Raw genomic sequence first — 19,751 nt, 5'->3', positions numbered from 1 at the left:
CAACTTTGCTACTATAAGTATTCTATGCGTTATTTATTATTTATGCATATATTTCATATCTAATTTGCCACATTTCTTTTTTTCAGTCATACCTCAAGACTTGAGACTATTGTGTGTGTTTCGAATGTGTGTCTTAGATACTTTATTCTACAAATGTCACAGTGTTAGTATGGCTGACATTGAGGGCCTGCCATGATGTTTTTTAAACAGTTTGGACCTAAATGTTGTGAAAGTGAAATGTGAAAGTACAGGTCTGTAGGAGTGTTTTGACATAGAACATGTGCACACACAAATAAATTTAAACTGTACAGTGTCCAATTTAGTCAGAAAATGTCACATTATTACAGTATGGCTGACTTTGAGGGCCTGTCATTACTTTTCTTAAACAGCTTGGACCTAAATGTTAGTTTGTAGTGAAAGTACAGGTCTGCAGGAGTGTTTTGACGTAGCCTATGTAGTCCAAAAATGCCAAATCTCTGTTTAAATGTAGGGGGGAACCTTCAACTAAATGATTACAACAATTCTTATCATGGAAAAACATTGTACAGATTGTATAGTTGCATTTTGTTGCTTAATTATTTGTTTTTTTGTGCAAAAAGAAGTTTTTTTAGTCAACGTTTGAGTGTTGTGGATTTCTAGAAATTACGCTCTTACTCTGAAAAATTCGCACCGGAAGTCTTATTCTTATTTCAACTCGCGGAGCACAGCCAGCTGGAGATGAGGAACACAGCCATTCTAAAATAGAGCATAACGCATATGATTGGCGGAACTTGGCGACTTTGTTGATGTCAACCGGTTAAAGTTGACGTTTATTAGATGAGAAACTTCACGTTAACAGAGACAAGGAAAAATCATGTTTGAAAATTTCAGAGAAAGACTTCAGACGGTTCAGCAGGATTTCACCACGGGGTAAGCCTGCTCTCTGACACTAATATTTATACTAGTAGGACGCTTACTACTGTAACATGTCTGCTTTCTGAAACCGTTAGGACTAGTTTACACCTGAGATATCTGATGATTTACTGCCCTTGCAAGTCTGCTTTCTGATACTTTCAGGGCCATTTATTTTCCACCTCAGAGATCGGAATATTTCCTATTTTAAGTGGCTAGCTAGCTGCAGCTTCTATTCCATGGTTAGCTATATTAGTTAGTGGACATAAATTCAGTTCACCCCCCCTGGACTAAAATTGATACATCAGTGCAGTTACAATGAATATGATATTGTTTTAACTATTTTTCAGTTTGTTAATGACAAAAACCATTAGGTCACTGGTTAGCTAGTTAGATTGTTAGCCTGCTAACTAGCTGAACTATTGCTCTCAGCTGACAATCATGTGGTGAGAGAGAGAAAAGAGAGGGTCCACTTGTAATTTACACCGGCGTACGCCGAAACTGGCCCGGGTAGGCGGAGTCGGCTGGATGACCCGCTTCAACCTGACGGCTGAGACCGGCGCTGACGTCGTCTATTGGCTGAGATACTGAACAGAGTTACAAAGAGAACCAGACAAAACACAAGCAAGCTTAGGTTCACATTTCTCTTGCAAGATGTGATTTAGCCTATAATGCTTTTCTATCCTTGTGCCAACATGGCTGCTGAAATACGGATTCTTGTTGACAAGCTTTCTGAAGTCCTTAAATACTTTACTGTTACATGAGTAAAACATATTTTTCGGTCTGGTAACCTTGTCTAAATGAAGTCAAAGTGCAGTACAGAATGTTTTCAAAACGGTTGTTAATGGTACGACTGGCACCCATGCAGTGTAGTACCAGTCCCAACGGGGCTAGGGCAGGGCTGTACAGTGCGACATGTCGCACGCGCTACGAAAAAATCGGTCTGTGCTAGGGCTGAAACGATTCCTCGAGAAACTCGAGTAACTCGATTACTAAAAATCATCGATGCAAATTCTTTGCATCGAAGCTTCGTTTAATCCATATAACTATATACACACTCAGTGTTTCGCACGGATGATTATTACTGTTGCACAACGCGCTGTAGTCACACACACACACACACACACACACACACACACACACACACCTACTCCCCTCACAGTGATGCATAAAATACCCCAGAAAGCAAAATATCAGGTGGTGTAAGTAGCAATTGGAGCCTAAAATGCACCAGTCCAATACAGCAGGTATATTCAGTTTAGTTTGATTGCAGTGAGTAGGGTCAGCAGGTGTAGGGCAACCCTTCAACATAGTAAATAAATGTACATTAGCCAGTCTTATGAACTTGTATGATATTTAGGCCTAGTAATAAATATCAATAATAATTATTATTTCACCTCGTTTTCAGTAAATCACAGTGTCGTATGGACAGCTTCGTGCGGACAGCTTTTCTCTTTTGTATATTTACTATTGCTCTTTAATAAAGCAAAAGTATTTCTTATCTAAATAATATTAATAATATTACTAAAATAATCGATAGCTGCAGCTAGGGCTGCAGCTATCGATTATTTTAGTAATCGAGTATTCTACCGATTATTCCATCGATTAATCGAGTAATCGGATAAGAAATACTTTTGCTTTATTAAAGAGCAATAGTAAATATACAAAAGAGAAAAGCTGTCCGCACGAAGCTGTCCATACGACACTGTGATTTACTGAAAACGAGGTGAAATAATAATTATTATTGATATTTATTACTAGGCCTAAATATCATACAAGTTCATAAGACTGGCTAATGTACATTTATTTACTATGTTGAAGGGTTGCCCTACACCTGCTGACCCTACTCACTGCAATCAAACTAAACTGAATATACCTGCTGTATTGGACTGGTGCATTTTAGGCTCTAATTGCTACTTACACCACCTGATATTTTGCTTTCTGGGGTATTTTATGCATCACTGTGAGGGGAGTAGGTGTGTGTGTGTGTGTGTGTGTGTGTGTGACTATCATAATAATAACATGAATGAAGCTCAGGCTTTCACAAATTGACTGCAGCATTTTATTTTCTGTGGTTATTTTCTTGAGCAAAACTTAGCTAACTTAGGGACATCATAACTAGCCACCATATTGATTTACGTTCTTAACTAGCCATTACATATAGCCATAATTAACGTGCATTCTTTACTAGCCTTCATCTCATCCCGTTTTAATATTAAGTGCGGACTCCGCCCACCCGGCCAGTTTCGGCGTACGCCGGTAGCAATTACAAGTGGACCCTATCCTACAGTCCCTGCTCTCAGTGGAGGGAGGGAGCTACGCTGTGTGTAGGAAGCGCTGTGACCGTCAGACCTCTCTGGATTAGACAAGCAAGTAGTGAAAACCGGCATCAGCCATACTAATTTATTGCCAAATGCTTTGGGATTCAACACATTAACATTGCTTCCCATGGTCAGAAAAAGTCGGCAGATTTGTCGCTAGTCGCTTTTGAGAAATAAAGTCGCCAGGGGGGTCTGAAAAGTCGCTAAGACTAGCGACAAAGTCGCCAAGTTGGCAACACTGGATCCCAAACTTTGGACACTTTCTGTCGTTTTCTCTGGCCTGTCTCTTCTCTTCGCCCCTCGCTATTTTCTCTCTCTTTCTCCAGCGCGTTGTGCAACAGTAATAATCATCCGTGCGAAACACTGAGTGTGTATATAGTTATATGGATTAAACGAAGCTTCGATGCAAAGAATTTGCATCGATGATTTTTAGTAATCGAGTTACTCGAGTTTCTCGAGGAATCGTTTCAGCCCTAGCTGCAGCCCTAGTCTGTGCGATGAATGAATTTACCGCAGTAGCACCCGTGCGATACAGTTTTGCGTGTGTGTGTGGCGCCGCTTGTTTGTGTGAAGTGAGGGTTTGTGTGTGTGAGGTGAATCGATGGCGCATCGCTATTCTACTTGGTAGTTGTAGTCTATCGTGCGATTAAAAATCATGTCCCCGGCTGCGTAGAGTCCATGCATCCAACACCAATTCCTAGGGAACAATCCCATATTTCCTATGCGGTTGCCTCTACAGCGTTTCCTCTGAGGGCAGTGCAGCACCCGGACAGTCTACAGCGCGCACACGCTAGAGTTATATTGTACTTCATCTTCAAAAAAGGCAGATGGTGCAGCAGAGAGGCTGCTCTCCACTGCTGGAGACATAACGTTAATAACAACACAGGGGAGCACTCCGCCTCCCCCTCATTTTGTTATTCTCATACAGGCAGGAGACTGTAAGATGCTTTCAAATTAATTTATTCATTAATTAATGCAGTTAACTTTTTAAAATAAAAAGGCTGCGGACCATTTATCTTAATTGCCAATTATGTTTCATATTGTGTTTCAGTGGACTAAGGACTAGGGATGGGAGGATATAAGATTTTATCGTTTATCGCGATAAAAACACTCAAGATAATTTTATCTTGGTGAATTTCCATTATCGGGATAATCGTGAATATCGTCACGAGCGTGAATATCCTCATGAGTGACTTGAAAAAGCTGTCTAGCTCACTAACGTACAGCCCTATTGATTTTATTTTATTTAAAGAACAGACTCACACAATGTTGCTATTTTTTATTTATTTATTTATCCTTTATTTATGCAGGGGGACCTTATAATTTATGATTACCTTATTTAAGATTGTTTGATTGTTTGTTTTTTGCATTCATTCTGCTGTCCTTGCTGTACCTCTGTCTGTGTGATTTGAAAACCAAAAAAAGTTATTCATTTACTGTGCATTTACAACACATAACTAATTGAACCATGTGAATGTTTGGATATCAGGTTGATAGGTAGATTATTTTTATTAATGGATTTTTTTCTCTCATTGTGATTACCTGCTGGGTGTTGGCGAGAGTCTGAATCTGTCCTGTCCTGTTTGTTTTTCACTAAAAAGGATGTTCACAAAAAAACAGATGTGTCCTGTGATGCAATAAAAATATCTGTTTCTTAACAAAATGTAAGGTAAAGTGATTCCAGTATGTTTTAGTGCCATTTTAAGAGTTTTAAGCATATTTTGATGATTATCGGGATAATATCGTGAATCGCAATTATTTTGGCCAGGATAATCGTAACATGAAATTTTCATATCGTCCCATGTCTACTAAGGACACCAGTGAATGGTTTGGCACACAGTATACTGGAGCAAGAGACTGAAAATAGTGCCCCCTTTTCTATTCATTCAATCGAGAATCAGTTTTGAATCGAGAATCGGTTTTGAATCGAGAATCGATTCTGAATCGATTCGGACACCCAGGAATCGGAATCAAATCGAATCGTGAGATTCCCAAAGATTCACACCCCTAATTTGAAGCGTAATATATTGATGTTTTGTATACAGTTGTTATGTCCCTGCAATTTACCATTATGGGCAAATAAAGAAAATGTTTGTCTGAAAACATTTCTTGTTAAGGTTTGGATTTTGTGTGCCCTCTATGCAACATTAATGTCCTTTGCCAGTCACATACCTGTTTTAAGTGATGAACTGCACTACTTGTGGTTGTTTTTAGAGATGGTAACAGACATTTTATACGTGTGCTACAATTTTGTGGCCTGTGCTACAAAACTATCAACCTCTGTAGCACCAGTGCTATGTGCAAAAAAAGTTAACGTACAGCCCTGTAGGGTGTGCGCTTTTTTTGGTGTAGCGGCCAAGGTCCGAATTGCAAGTCACGTGACCATGGGACTCAAAAAGACTTTTCCCATAGAGATACATTAGAAAAAAAATGCCCGTAAAACACAGTCAAAAAGGACTCTTTGTATTATCAAATTTTAAAGGTCCCATATTATGCTCTTTTTAGCAGTTTAAAACATTTCCCAGTGGTCTTTAAAACAAGGTTATGAATTCTGTTGCAAAAAAACACAAATCCTGCCTCTGTGGAGCCTCTCCATCCTCTGTTTCTCCCCTTATTAACTATGCGCTGTTCTGAGTGGGCGGGGATGCTATGATAATGAGGCGCTGCTCTGATTGGCCGCCTGATCGGCTGGGTGAGGGGGCAGGGTGCAGATGCGGAAATCCCCAAAACCAACATGGCAGCTGCTACAGACGAAAACTCCATGTAAGACCGTACATGTTTGAGGCGGAATCTGTCAACTGAGCTAGAGGAGGCAGCTGCCGAAGTTTTATAGACACGGGTACAGCAGGACGTCTCTGAACGGTAGGTTGAAATTTGAGTGTGTTGTTGGTGCTTTCTCACCGTGCGTATGTGGTTGTGTCGGCTATGTGGTCTTGCTGGCTAGCCATAGCGGACAAATTTGTATCCCGTAAAAATTATATTTAACGTTACCTGCCGGAGTGTCTGGCTTTGTGAGTTAGTGTTATTGTTTTGTCGTTATACGGTAACTGTATGGTACCGTATGGTTTATATGATTAATTTTTAGCCTGACGTTCACCGGTGCCAGTGGTTTGAGGTTGTCTAGTAAGTTCGTCAACACAGTAGGTGTCGATAACTTTTTGCTGGCTACTTTGATAGCTGCTGTAATGTTATTCCATGAAATGTCTTACAATTGTCATTGTACTGGCCAGCGATAGGAAACAAATCCACACCAGACATGTCAGACATTAGTTATTACGTTCAATGACATCAAATTGATGTGAAGACGCAAAAGAAGAAATCATCTTCAGGGGATACAAATATTGTCATGACGCCAGCAAACCATATGGTTATGTTCAATGCTATCTCCCGTCTTGGCCATATGACTGTCGTAATTTATGCCAGTGTTATTCAGCTACAGCTCAACAGTTTGAGATCTAACGTACATGTACAACTATAGCTCAAATATTCAAACATTGCATCTCATCGAGGCCTACTGGTCATTCCCCCTGTACATAACATCTTACCAGTTTTGGAGTTGACACCTTTATTGTTTATGTCCTAAGTTAATTTCATGCAGTACTAACATCTACTCTAAATTGTCTTTGCTAAATAATAAACATGTAATACAGATAAACGCAATTGTCAGTGTAATGTTCTTATAAACCTTGCAAAATCATTAACGGTTACTCTTTCTCATTCCTTAGGTTACCAGAAGAATGAATCAGCTTCAGGATCCACCTACATGCATGGTGGATCATCCTGGTCTGGAGCCTGTATGTTTGAATGTGTTTTCACTCAGAATGCAATGAACATTTATAAAGCAGACTATGGGCCCTTACGGCTTTGAGGTACAGAGCAGTACGTTTCTTTTATGCATTCAATGCATGAATTGATTTGCCAAATAATGATATGGCCAACATATGACTTTTGACAATGCTGTACATGACAATAAATTTGATTAAAATAACTCTGTGTTGTTATATTTTATTACACATGCCATGTTACAGGTGCGGTTGTCTCGTGTAAGGAGATATGTCTGCAAAGTGAGCCAGAGGAGCTAACCTTAGCTAGCGCTAGTGCTAACGCTAATGCTAGATTAGCTTGCTGCTAGCGGCACTAGCCCCTAACCTTGATCATAGTAGGTTTGTCCTAACGGCACCGGGTTAACGAGACGAGGTGCTCGTTTTGGCCGGCTGAGGTACAACCGATTCTGGCTGCACATGCTTTTGCCCCAATTGCTAACTGTTGCCATTGTGGCCTACAGGCTTCACAGGGGGTTCCCCAAATTTCTGAGTAGCCAGCCAGATGGGAAAAGTAACCGGCTAAGGGATGTTTGTGGTGGCAAGATAGCTTTTTCCCGTGATGCCACTTTTTACCAAACCTTAAATATGTTTATGAAAGCATGACAATAAAAATAAACAGATAATCTTTATTAATTGTGAATGTTTACTGTACTTTTTTGAGTCAGTGCAGAAATGCAATTTGTAATTGTAGGAAATAAGTAGGCTAAAACAAAAATATTATAACAAATAATAATAAATATAAGAAAAAAGTTCATATTTTAGTCTTCTCAGAGCAATACTGGATCTCTCTCCTGAGTACGACTGCACTCACAGAACTGAGATCCAATAATTATGGAAACATAAATCAGTTTAAATAATGAGGAAATGCCCCAATTTTGCATGGTCATAACACTTGCATACTGGGGCTTTAACAAACCCTCCTAAAACAGAAGCCCCTATGGTCTTTCCCTGTTCCTCCCTTCTCCCATTTATATTTTGAACATTGGCAAAATGGAGTCAGTGTGCAAGTGGGACTTGTCAGGATTGGTTAAACTTGGGTGGCAACATCAAAATCAAGGACCAGAATGGATTAACATGACGTTGTTCAGTCAACAGCCTCTTTAGACCCCCTCCCCCAACTCGAGAAATGGCCACATACTCACTGCAACTAAATAGGGTTTTCACTCCTCATTGGAGCACTTAAGTTCACACACAGTTCAATTATTAAGGAGAGTGACAACCGCATTCTACAACCGAACTCACTAACTGAAAAAATCAGGTATTGACTACTGAATTTGAAAGCGGTTTCGGTTAGTCCAAGTAGCAGAATCGGACAACTCGTTGTTATGTAACGTAAGGTGAAACACTCGTTACGTTACGTAACATTACCATCGTTAATTTGAAAGAGACGGAGGTAAGTGTTGTGAGACATTCTCAAATTTTCTATCCAGTCTGTTTCCTCAACAGTGCGGTTGTTCCTACCAGTTCTGCGGTGTTCGGCGCAAATGTTGCGATTAAAACTATCAAGTCCATGCGGTGAAAAAAGAGAATGTGACGCCGCTGTCAGTGGTGGTTTATTAAGACCTTATGGATAAATTGACGCCTCTGGTTACTGGTGTCAAGTAAACCAAAAATACAGGCAATGACAGCCGCCATATTGATCTGAAGTAAACGTTACTATGGTTACAGACATTATTTACAGCCATCGCGAGATCGTAGGAGTGGAGTGACTCCCGCACATACACAGTACATACGCAGTATTACTCCTGTCTGCTCCAGTGTGTACCATACATATGTGCATTCACTCAATTCGGTTGTCACTACCAAATTCTGGCAGTGTGTACATAGCCTTAGTTAGGGCTGCAAGATATATCGTTTCAGCATCGTCATCGCGATGTGTGCGTGCGCAATAGTCACATCGCAGGACGTGCGATGTCAAGTAAGGCAAATCAACTCAAACACGTCATGCTACAACTTTTTTGCTGCTTGATACAAAAGGAAAACTCGGTTCTCATTTTCCATGACTAATCTACAAGAGAAGTCTGTCTGATACAACATAATTTACTCCGATTTAAGGGTTTGTTATAAGAGTAGCGTATGTTACCTTTCCAGCTTTCGTGGCTCCGAACCGTAGTTGGGAAGCCTCTGGTGTTGTGCTAGCCTATTTTAGCTTAGCCTGGCTCGTAGCTGGTAACAAGCTTTTTACTAAGAGTCCGGACCAACTCTGCAGTGGAGAACTGGCACTTTATTTCGGTACAGCAGCGAACATAATGCACGGCCTCTCAGTGACGTTGTAAGCTCTTTTCCCGCTAACTATGGTAACTTTACTCACTCAGTTGCATCCTGCAACTCACTCTGGCTGCGGCTAAAAACACACTCACTTCCTACTACATCACCCGCGCAGGTTACCCACAAGGCCACCTTCTTAAAGGGGCAAGGCTTGATAGAGCTATTCAAGTCATTTGGTGAAAATTCCTGTATTTTTTCATATCGCAATATATATTGCAGAAAAAAAAAATATTGCAATGTCAGTTTTTTCCAATATCATGCAGCCCTAGCCTTAGTGACATTCAGTTATAAAAGTAGCCGGCCAGACAGAGGTGGGTAGACGGCTAAATAGCCAGCAGCCGGCGCTTGGGGAACCCCCTGGGCTTCCTCGCATTCACAGGCCCGCATCAAACTCTGTCTCATCAGGACTGGAGCTAAATCACTACCCGATGCTATTTGGACTGAAATACCATAAACTACCGTATCCATTTCTCATTCTCAAGATACATTAGTGGACACATCTCTCCACACAAGGCAACTGATTTAGCAACAAAGCACCATAGAGTGTAAAATAAACAAGAACACAATGTCGTAAACAAGCAAATGGAACATAACTTTACACACATTAGCAAACCGCGACATGTTCTCAAGCCCAGCTGACTGTAAATATTATCACAGAGTGGCGACACTTACCGATTGCACGTTTGCTGTTGGGTCACGTCCAGTTAGGATAGATCCATCTTTCAGCTGCAGTTGATTGTTTGCTGGACATTTTTCCATGCTACGCTACGCTACAGACAACAGGGTTTGGTCTTCCACATTCAGTTCTAGCTACATGTAGCATTAATCTGTAGTTCTATGCACCTTTTGTTGTATATTTATTTACATCACAAAATTCTCAGTTTACAGATTGCATATGTACGTTTCTTTATCCTCTTAAGTTATGCATAGGCTATATTTTGGCTTTGATGGTTCTAATTTATTTTACTGTCTTTACATTTATCTTTGCATGTCCAATTTGAGTTAATCTGCTAGAGTTACATGCTGATAATGTCTATTATCTATGGCATTGAGTCTATTTCCCACCAGGTGCTTTTCTGGGCACTCTATAGCGTATAGGGACAGAGTGTAGATATTACTTGCAAATTCAAGTAAACCCTGGTCTTGCTGTGGCACCAAACAAACCCAGATTGTTCCCAATGATAATACCGTAACAGATTTTTTTTCACCAGCAAAACTTGCATTTAAGTTGCACAATGCAAACCTATCTTCATATTCCCTTCTACCACTGTACCAAGGTTTGCGGTTATGTTTAAAATGGTAATGAGCTCTCCAGTGCCCCCATGTTGTTTGATTGGCCAATAATGGAGGGTTTGCCTCTTTTTATGTCTTCTAGAGGTCATGCACCGGCCTGGAAAGTAAGCCCGATCCCAGTCTGAGCCCATGATGTTCTGGCTCGACCCGAAACTAAGCCCGTAATGCAGCATTTGAAGCCCAAACCCAACCCGAAATCAAAACATTCCTATTTAAAAGTCATAGCCTAGTGGTCCGTGTATTTTTGGGTCATTCTATTTTCTTTTCAGAAACAGAAATTAAGCAAGTACAGATTCCGTACAGGCCCACAGCGCATGTGTTGAATTCCACTAGCTGCAGCCACACTGATCCGTCGGAAAACGGACAGAATTATTGACGGATAGATTTCTGTCCATTGGGCTGTTTGGGAATGTCAGCATGGTGGGAGAGGCAGAAATACAGTAGCGTAGCTTTGCTCGTAACAGTGCTACTTCATAGAAAAATAAGAAACGGACTATACAGTATACATTTAATAAGCAAAGACCTGGAAAACCTAGAGTCATCCCATTATACCAGGCTTTCTCCGTTTTATCTTTGTTTTAGTTGTACCATTGTGTCTGTGATCGGCACTATTTTGGGGGGGGGGGGAATTCTCTTCTTGTATTCTCTTATATTGTCAATATATTGGCTTTTATCAATAAAGGATCCCATTACCTGGATGACTGAAAAATTATCTAATGTACTCCATTTTAAATAGTTCCTTTTGTCAAACAAATAACTAACCTGTGCATATCTAAAGTGCTCCCTTTCAAGTAGTTTGTGTCAAAGATAACATAACTTCAAAATATAAACAGTGCTACACTGTTCTGTTTGTTGCTAGCTTTTGTCTACAAGGTACAGAAGAATAGAAATGAGGCCCCTTTTTACAGAGAAATCAGCTTTTCTGCCCCTCTGCCCTCCTATCTCTCTGTGCTGTCAGTTTCACCTGTATCTTTACATCGTTAAATTACTAGCCTTTGACATTGTTAGATTATCTACTCTGTTTTACTGCTTAGCAGCTCCTCTGGTCCAGACTGTCCCTGCTCCTCCTCAGGACGAGTCCTTTTCCTTCTTTGAAAATATTTTTCAATATTAATCTGGATTGAGGGAGCAAACATTCAGAGTTAAGAAGTTAATATTAACGTTATCAGTCCACTCAGTGGATACTGACTAGCAGCTGTATACAGCTAATCTGCTAATCTCGGAAACGCAGCTGTATTCTGAATAACGTTAATAACAGTTAGTTCTTCTTTTCGGGAATTCAGCCGGCTGTTTTCTTGGGAAAAAAAATATCCCTCACGCCCCAATGAGGTTCTATATTAGCGCGCACATGTGCAATGGGAGGTGCACAGACGGTTCCGTTGAGAGAGCGAGCGAGAGTGAGCGACATAGAGAGAGAGAGAGAGTGAGCGACATAGAGAGAGAGCGCAGAGCAATTAGTGGCTGAGCGAATCAATGCGCTATACGCAGCTCTACAATTAAATAATGGAAAAAAAAACCAATTGTGGCGGTCAGTGTTGATATTGTGGTGGGCCGCCACAAAGTTGTCTATGTGTGGGAAACCCTGATGTTGAAGGACCATTTTACTAGGGTGCCCCATGACCAAACTTTCCACAAAGTTGCATGCAAATCAGCATCTGCATCTCAGGACTTTGATTATTGAACATAAGAGCAGCATCAACAAGGGAGACTCTTCCTCCCCCCTTGCTAACCACTTCCTCAAAATGGACACTAGGACCCAGTCCCAAACCAGTCCCTATACCCTTGCGCGATCCATTTCCCCTCCGTTTGCGCATTTAAGTGGAGGGTTTGCCATATTAAAGGCCGTCCCAAACCAATTAGCGGGGAGTGTAAGTGGACTAGAATATACCCTCCGACAGCGAGTCTGCATCGATGCAGACTTACGATCGCCTGCTAGCAGGAAGCGCACCTGCAACAGGAGAATGGAGGAAACACCATACAAATGTTAAGTTCCGTCTTTCTAATCTGTCAAGTATTTTTGTTTTCCTCACACTGACTTTACAGCCTCAAACAAAATCACGGAATGTATGGTGAAGTTTAAAACTAAAAAAGGAGAATATCACTTTCTCCCTAAGGTCGCTTGACTTGTAGCAAACCCATAAATGCCTATTCACCTTATGCTGCTCCGCCCACTCTGCTATCTTCCAGTTCGAACGCAGTTGTAATCAGCCTTCCAGTTAAACGCCGGCTAGCTTGTCTGCTCGCTTTACAATATGGAAAAAATGAATGAAATATGGGAGCATACATCATTTAAACTGCGCCGATCGGATGGCGTAACTGTACCGCATCCATCTACTATTACTGACTGGGTGGATGATATACAAAAGTGGCCCGAAATAACATACATGGACATTTTCAATTACATTGTACTGTCCATTGGAGTGGATGGAGCCGCTGTGAGGAACTACTAGCGAATTGATTTGATCCAATTCATTCTAGCAAACGAACAAGTAGTGTGTTTTTTCTAGGAATGGGAGAGTTTAACCCACTACTCGTTTAAACTCAAGTGTTGTGCTAGTCAACGTCAAAACACACTAGTTGTTTAAACTAAAATCATGTCTATTAGGCTGCCTCCTCTGCGGGTCTCACTGTTGGCTTTGGACCCGTCTCCCGCCTGAACATGTGGATGCTAACAAAAACAGACCATTCAAGTGAAAGACTGGAAATTTGATCAAATGAGCCTACTTTTACTTATCTTATTGTTTCAGGTGCGCTGCCGCGGCATTCAAACAGTCAATTGCAGTCTACTTGAGGTGAGGGAGAACCGCAAAAATCAAATCTAGGTTGATGGAATATTAACGTAAACATCTTGAATTTACCGGACGGATAAATGCCATTGTTTTGAAACGATATCGCACAATAATCACCCACATAAAGTTTATTGCTGCAGTAGATCCAGTAGTTCCCGCGGATCCCCCTTCCACATTGTAAATATACCGTACTGTAATACGTACCGGGTAAAAGGTGGATAAAGAAGCTTGTGGAAATTGATCATTGTTAATTCTCCCTGCTGTGCTCCTGGTCAGCTGTGTAAAGACGGCAGAAGATGGTAAAATGTAGGATAAAAGTAATAAGACTGTACCGTTATTAAGCCATGAGTTAGTTTCCATCAGTGATCTAAATGGTAAACGTTTTAATCAAAATTTAGATTAGCAGTGTTCGAGTGTGTATAAATGTATATGTGTGTGTGTGAATAAACATGATGAAATAGATCTCAAGTTACATCATTTTAGCCTCTTATTTCTTTTCCTCTATTTCCTCTACTTTCATCTAACTAGCTAGTAGCATACAGCATAAACAAATGAAATGTAATCCTACTTCCGCTCTACAACGGAAGTGAGATTACAAAATGACCAGCAGCCCAGCACCCTGGTTCCTGAGAAACATAAGGTGAATGTGCATGCATACATAAAAAAAGTCCAATTTACTTCATGTCATTCTCATGGTTTTGGATGTTATGCCTTTACAGTAACAGTTTCAACCTGTTATCCTTGCCTCTTAAAATTTGAAACTGCAAAACAGCCACGCGTGCACGACGTCTATCGGTTGCCATGGTGACTACTGCTTCCAATTCTTCCGGTAGAGTGGCAAGGGCATCCCACAGTTTGTTAATTTATTTACACCCTCTCCCTTCATTAGAAGTGCCCTCCAAAGCTATGAGTGTAACTTGATTTGGAGTGACACTTGGTGGTGAAGTGGAAGGGGGCTGGTTTGGGATTGGGCCTTGGTCATGGAACGTAGGTTCTTGGCCACACACAAGGTCAACCCCCCTGTGAGGGGTGGAGATTTTTTTTACATTTTTAACCTGGGTACCTTATCCCCAGAGGGACTCAATGAAGAACTCGATCTCTCGTGTTTTTTGTGAATTTGTTGCAGTCTTTGTTGGAGTCTCACCTCTCCTTTTCTATGACTATTGCATTTTATTATATTATATAATGTTATGCTATGTAGGTTAGTGCTATAAAATTATATAATATAGTATATTATTGGGGTATATTGTATAATGTCATATAATGTAATATAACATTTAAAGTTCTCTATTTTGTCTTAAGTGGCTACTGAGTCTGGTAGAACTGCTTTTCTGTCATTTGTTATCATTTGTATTTATTATTATTATCATTTGTTATTATCTTGTCTAGTCCATTTTCCCTCCTTTTTTTTCTCATTTCTAGGATCCTCTTCGACTCCCTTTCAATAAGAGATGGGGGACTCAAGTCACATAACTCGAGTCACAAATTTGATACGTGATAAAAGACTTGACTTTGACTTGGTATTCATTACTTGAGACTTGACTTAATACAGATGACTCAAACGTAGGGATGCACTGATACCCTTTTTTTCACTGCCGATGCAGGGCATACATGTAAATAACAGGGGAACAACAAAAAAACTGCAGCAGGGCAAAAAACCCTTCAGTGTAAATAACTGACCATGAGATACATGAATAAATAAAGTACTGTTACATAACATAGGGATACAGTGCAAAAAAACTCAAAAAAGTGCAAAAGAGCAACAAACTGACCAGTGCATACTGCTGCAAAACAATATTGAAACAACCATACAGCCTTTGTTTATATTTTTTTCTTCTTCTTTAGAGTGAATAACTGACAGAAAAAATACTGCCACACATAGGCTTTTTCTGGGCATAACTTCCAGTGTGTGCCAAGTCTAGTCTAGTTTTGCTCACTTAAGGACAAGGGGCAGGTTTTTCTTCAGAAACAGAAGCATCTCACCTCTCTCTGCTGTCAGCCTGTTCCTCCGTTCACTGACAGTGTTGGAGGCTGCACTGAAGAGCTGACGCACGCACTGAAGAGCTGACGCACGCACCGGTCTTGTCACGCTGGGTTCACACAGGACGTGTAGCGGCCACGGAATGGCCCCAAAGCGGAGGCTGCTTCCTTTCAGCGCCCATGTTAATGGGTCAGGTTCTTCACACTGGCCGCGGCGCGGCGTGGAGCTCCACTCGCGGCTCGCAATCTGGAGCGCCAGTTTCGGCATCTGGTCTATTTTCTCCGCGTGCCGCGGTGCGTATTTCACAGGAAAACACCATAAAAATACTATGATACTAAGCCCAAGGACACTCGATGTAAGTTTGGGTGAAGGAGCAGGCGTTTGGAAGGCATCGCTAAGTGAAGCTCTCGGTAACGGTGAATTGGATAAAGATCTTTGACACTAGATGGCTATGTCATTACTAGCGTCCCTTTGGGACTAAAATAATTCCCAACCGCAGACATGTTTACATCCACACATCCATGCTCTCTTTCTTTTTCCAACTTCTTCACTCACTCGCGTTGCATCATGTGCAATCTCAGGCATGTTTTAAGGCAGGTGAATTATGTGTTTTATGGCATGTTGCGACTATGCCAGTTTATTACTCTGGGAGCTCATTTTACCAAACTGATTGCTGCAGATTATATTGTTCACTGCCACTGATATCCGATCTAGCATTTTAGGCCAATATCGATCCGATACCGATACCAAGTATCGGACCGGTGCATCCCTACTCAAAAGCACTTGACATTATGATAAATATGATAAGATATGATTTAAAGATATGATAAGAGTGTGATAAGTCACCGTATTTCCCACGGCACAGCCGAGAGCAAATTCAGGTCAGCCAGGCAGTCCATCATCTGTCGCTTTGTGAATGATGCGCTTTGTGAGATGGCCTCTACAGGGCGTCTTTGACTGAGATGGTCTCTCTCTTATGGGCTAAATGCCCATATTGAGTCCCATACACTGATAAATGCCACATTGAGTTCCAGTGAGCCCCCGCTCTGCCGTTAATTTACAGGCATCTACGTCTTCTGCTGCCCTGCAAACCTTAACGTTAGGTAATGATATTACCTTGTGGTGTTTAAGTGACGTTAGTGGAATAGGTAATTTAACCGATAACTGTGGCACGCTAGCTGAGCATTGCTCCCACACACTGAGCCCCATTCTCCGCTATTAATTTACAGACATCCACGTCTTCTGCTGCCCTACACACCTTCACGTAGGTAACGTTATTGCCTGTGGTTTTTAAGTTACATTAGTGGAATTACATAATTTAACCGACAACCGTGTCACGCTAGCTGCGCGTCGCATTAACAGAAAAAAAAAAAGATAATGTTGGTGTTTTTCAGTTACCTGGTAGCTAGCTATCGTTAGTTACCCAGCTAGCTTATTAAGTTTCCATTCACCAATGTAATGTAGCTAGTTGCTGCTACTGGCTGATGTACTTGTTGAAACATGATTGGATGAATTTTAGCGCAACGCAGTGAACGGCGTGGACACATACAAATTTAACCTGGCAACCTAATGTTAGCAATGACAGCAGACCCCAGCAGACTGGACAATGCAGGAGGCAACTGCCATGTAGTATTCCAGGGGACTTCATTTGACCGCGTAATCCTCTGCGTCACACATTCTTCTGCTTTGAGGCAGCCGGTAGGTTTTTCTCTAGCTAGTGAGATTTCACAGCTTAAAATCTATACGACGGGTCAAATAACATGGGAAAAGTATCGACAAGACAACTCCCCTGTCAACACTATGCATTAGGTGAGTGTACTGTAAATTGTAAGGCTGCAACTAACGATTATTTTTTTTATCGAATAATCTTATTATTTTTTAGATTAGCCGATTAATCTAAAGATTAATTTATCGATTATTCTATCGATTATTTTCTGATTAGTCGATTAATTCATTGATTAATTTACTAATAAATAATAACCATAACTTTTACCATTAATCTTTCAACATTTTATTCAAGCATTTTCTCATAAAAATCCTAATTTTACAAATATAAATGTCCCAACATAAAAAAATAAAGTGCCAAGAATTAAAGGGCATCTATTAGTAATACAAATGTCCATCAGTTCAACATAAATTCAGCCAAACATAAAAAATTGTGCAAAACAGATTTGAGGGCATCATTCACTTTAAAGAATGTCCATCAGCCCAACATAAATAGTGCAAAAAAGATTTGAGGGCATGCATTAGTAATTGAAATGTTGATCAGTTCAAGTAACAGTTCAAAAGAGGTTGATAATCTAACAAAAAAAAAACATCTGAATCAGCACTGATCTCAATATTGAACTTTTCTCAATACTGAAGTGACAGCAAGAGTTCAATTAGCATTACAGTGGAGGAATGTAAGCATGTCTACATGCTCTGCAGTCAGGCTTGCTCTTTTCTTAGTCACAATGTTCCCTGCAGCTGAGAAGAGGCGTTCGGATGGGGTTGATGTTGCAGGGACAGACAAGTATGACTTTGCCAGGATAGCCAAGGTGGGAAAGTTTGCTTCATTTTCCTTCTACCATTTGAGTGTGTTCTCATCCTTCAGGATAGGCGGTTCTCCAAAGTGTATCAGTACCTCATTCCTCAACCTTTCACTGTTAGTATCATCTTGAACATGTCCATTGTCTTCCTCACTGTTGCTGTGCTCATCTGAATCTGAGCACAGCAGAGACACTGGCCTCTCTGAAACTGGTGGCTTGGCACTTGCTGAGTCAAAAGAAGGGAGAGAGAGAGAGCTATGATGTTGCACAGCTACATCATAGCTGCCATCTCCTGTGCTGCAGCAGCCTGGAAAGCCTTGACAGGCGTGGTCTCAAAGGATGTTCTCTGTGTGGACTTTTGGAGGCCCTTCACCAGTGGAGGTAGAGCAGAAACGGAGACATAAGCCTCTCCACTCAGGAAGACAGTGGCACACTCAAAGGGCTTTAGGACTTGTTCCAGTTCTTCAAGTAGGCTCCACTGATCACTTTTCAGATCCAGGTAGCGCTTCCCTCGCTGTGTGACTTCAGGGTCTGAAAGGGTTGCTGTCATGGGCCACCTCTGTTCCAGCAGGCGGCTGATCATGTAGAATGAACTGTTCCATCTTACTGATATATCTTGTATTAGTTTATGCTCAGGAGTACCCATTTGTTGCTTCTTTGCTTTCAGCTTGATGCTGGCCAACTCTTCTTGAAATGTTCTACAAGGCATCTTGCAGCCCTGAGTGCCTTGCTGATCTGGGCATCCTTCAGAGCATGGTTAACTACTAACTGTAGTGTATGGCCAGCCACCGGAGAGAAGTAATCCCATGCCTCTCTTCAAACATCCTCAGAGCTGCAACATTGGCAGCATTGTCATGTACAGCAACCATTACTTTAGTCATGGATATACCAAACTTCTCAGCTGCTTTTTCCACCCAAGCAGCAATATTTTCAGCTGTATGTTGCTCTTCAAGTGGCATCGTGGTCAGGCTATATGAAGTCAGCTCCCAGTCTTCATTAATAAAGTGGCAGGTGACACCTAAGTATGCCTCAGTGGCAATGGACTGACTTACAGCATAACGTTAATGGAAATCTACGTCGTTTAGTTTTATAGGTCTATATGCGTGTAAACAAACTGCTTACAACTTGAAAATATGTGCTGGAAAGCGGTGTTGCCATACTAGCCAACTAGCCATATCCTCTGGGAGTCTTCTTTGGGTTCCTGTCTGAAACACAACAGATAAGGATGCAGCGATGACTCCCAACTAGGCACTGGCTACCAACCAACAATCAGACAAAACTCAGAACAGTGTAATAGTCCAAATACTTTGCTCGTGCATAGCAGTTATGCTGCTGTGGTAGGCCATTTCAGATTTACAAAGCGTGCAGAGCACCATATTATTAGGTCTCTGTTTAAAGAATTCCCACAGTTTCGACAATCGGGTTCGGGATTTTTTGGATAAAGTCTCATTTTCAGCATGACCGGAAGTGGGAGCCCCGCCATGATTTGGGATGAAAGTAAACAGTGCGATGCATCGACGCATACCACGCAAATCGATGTATTTACATCATTGACGTAGTCGATTACGTTGACGCGTCGTTCCAGCCCTAGTATATTGTATATAGGCTATGTTCTTGTAAAATATTGACCGAGGCGGCAGGTGTGCTGTTTTGCACTGAAGAAAAATAGCGGCTTCTTACTAACCGAAACAAGCACACATCCTGTACAGACCCATGGTGTGTCTGTTTTCAATTCAGTTCAATTCTATGCACTGAAGCACTGAGACACGGTTATCGGTTAAATAATTCCACTAATATTACTTAAATACCATACCATTACCAACCATAAAAGTTTGTCGGGCGGCAGAAGAGGTGTT

The 19,751-nt window shown here is 41.1% G+C and overlaps 1 protein-coding gene across 1 annotated transcript in view; it reads left to right on the top strand.

Moving 5' to 3' along the window:
- Positions 1–705: 705 nt before the first annotated feature.
- dtnbp1a (dystrobrevin binding protein 1a) overlaps positions 706–19,751 on the top strand; it is a 104,659-nt gene continuing 85,613 nt past the window's right edge. The window contains exon 1 of the mRNA XM_078286979.1: positions 706–909. Within this exon, the coding sequence (XP_078143105.1) occupies positions 854–909 (56 nt within the window). The 5' untranslated portion in view covers positions 706–853. The remainder of the gene's footprint in view (positions 910–19,751) is intronic.

This window comes from Centroberyx gerrardi, chromosome 12 (assembly GCF_048128805.1).
Source record: "Centroberyx gerrardi isolate f3 chromosome 12, fCenGer3.hap1.cur.20231027, whole genome shotgun sequence".
Lineage (NCBI taxonomy): Eukaryota > Metazoa > Chordata > Actinopteri > Beryciformes > Berycidae > Centroberyx > Centroberyx gerrardi.
Note: the sequence above shows the minus strand (reverse complement) of the source record. Positions and strands in the feature narration are given on the sequence as shown.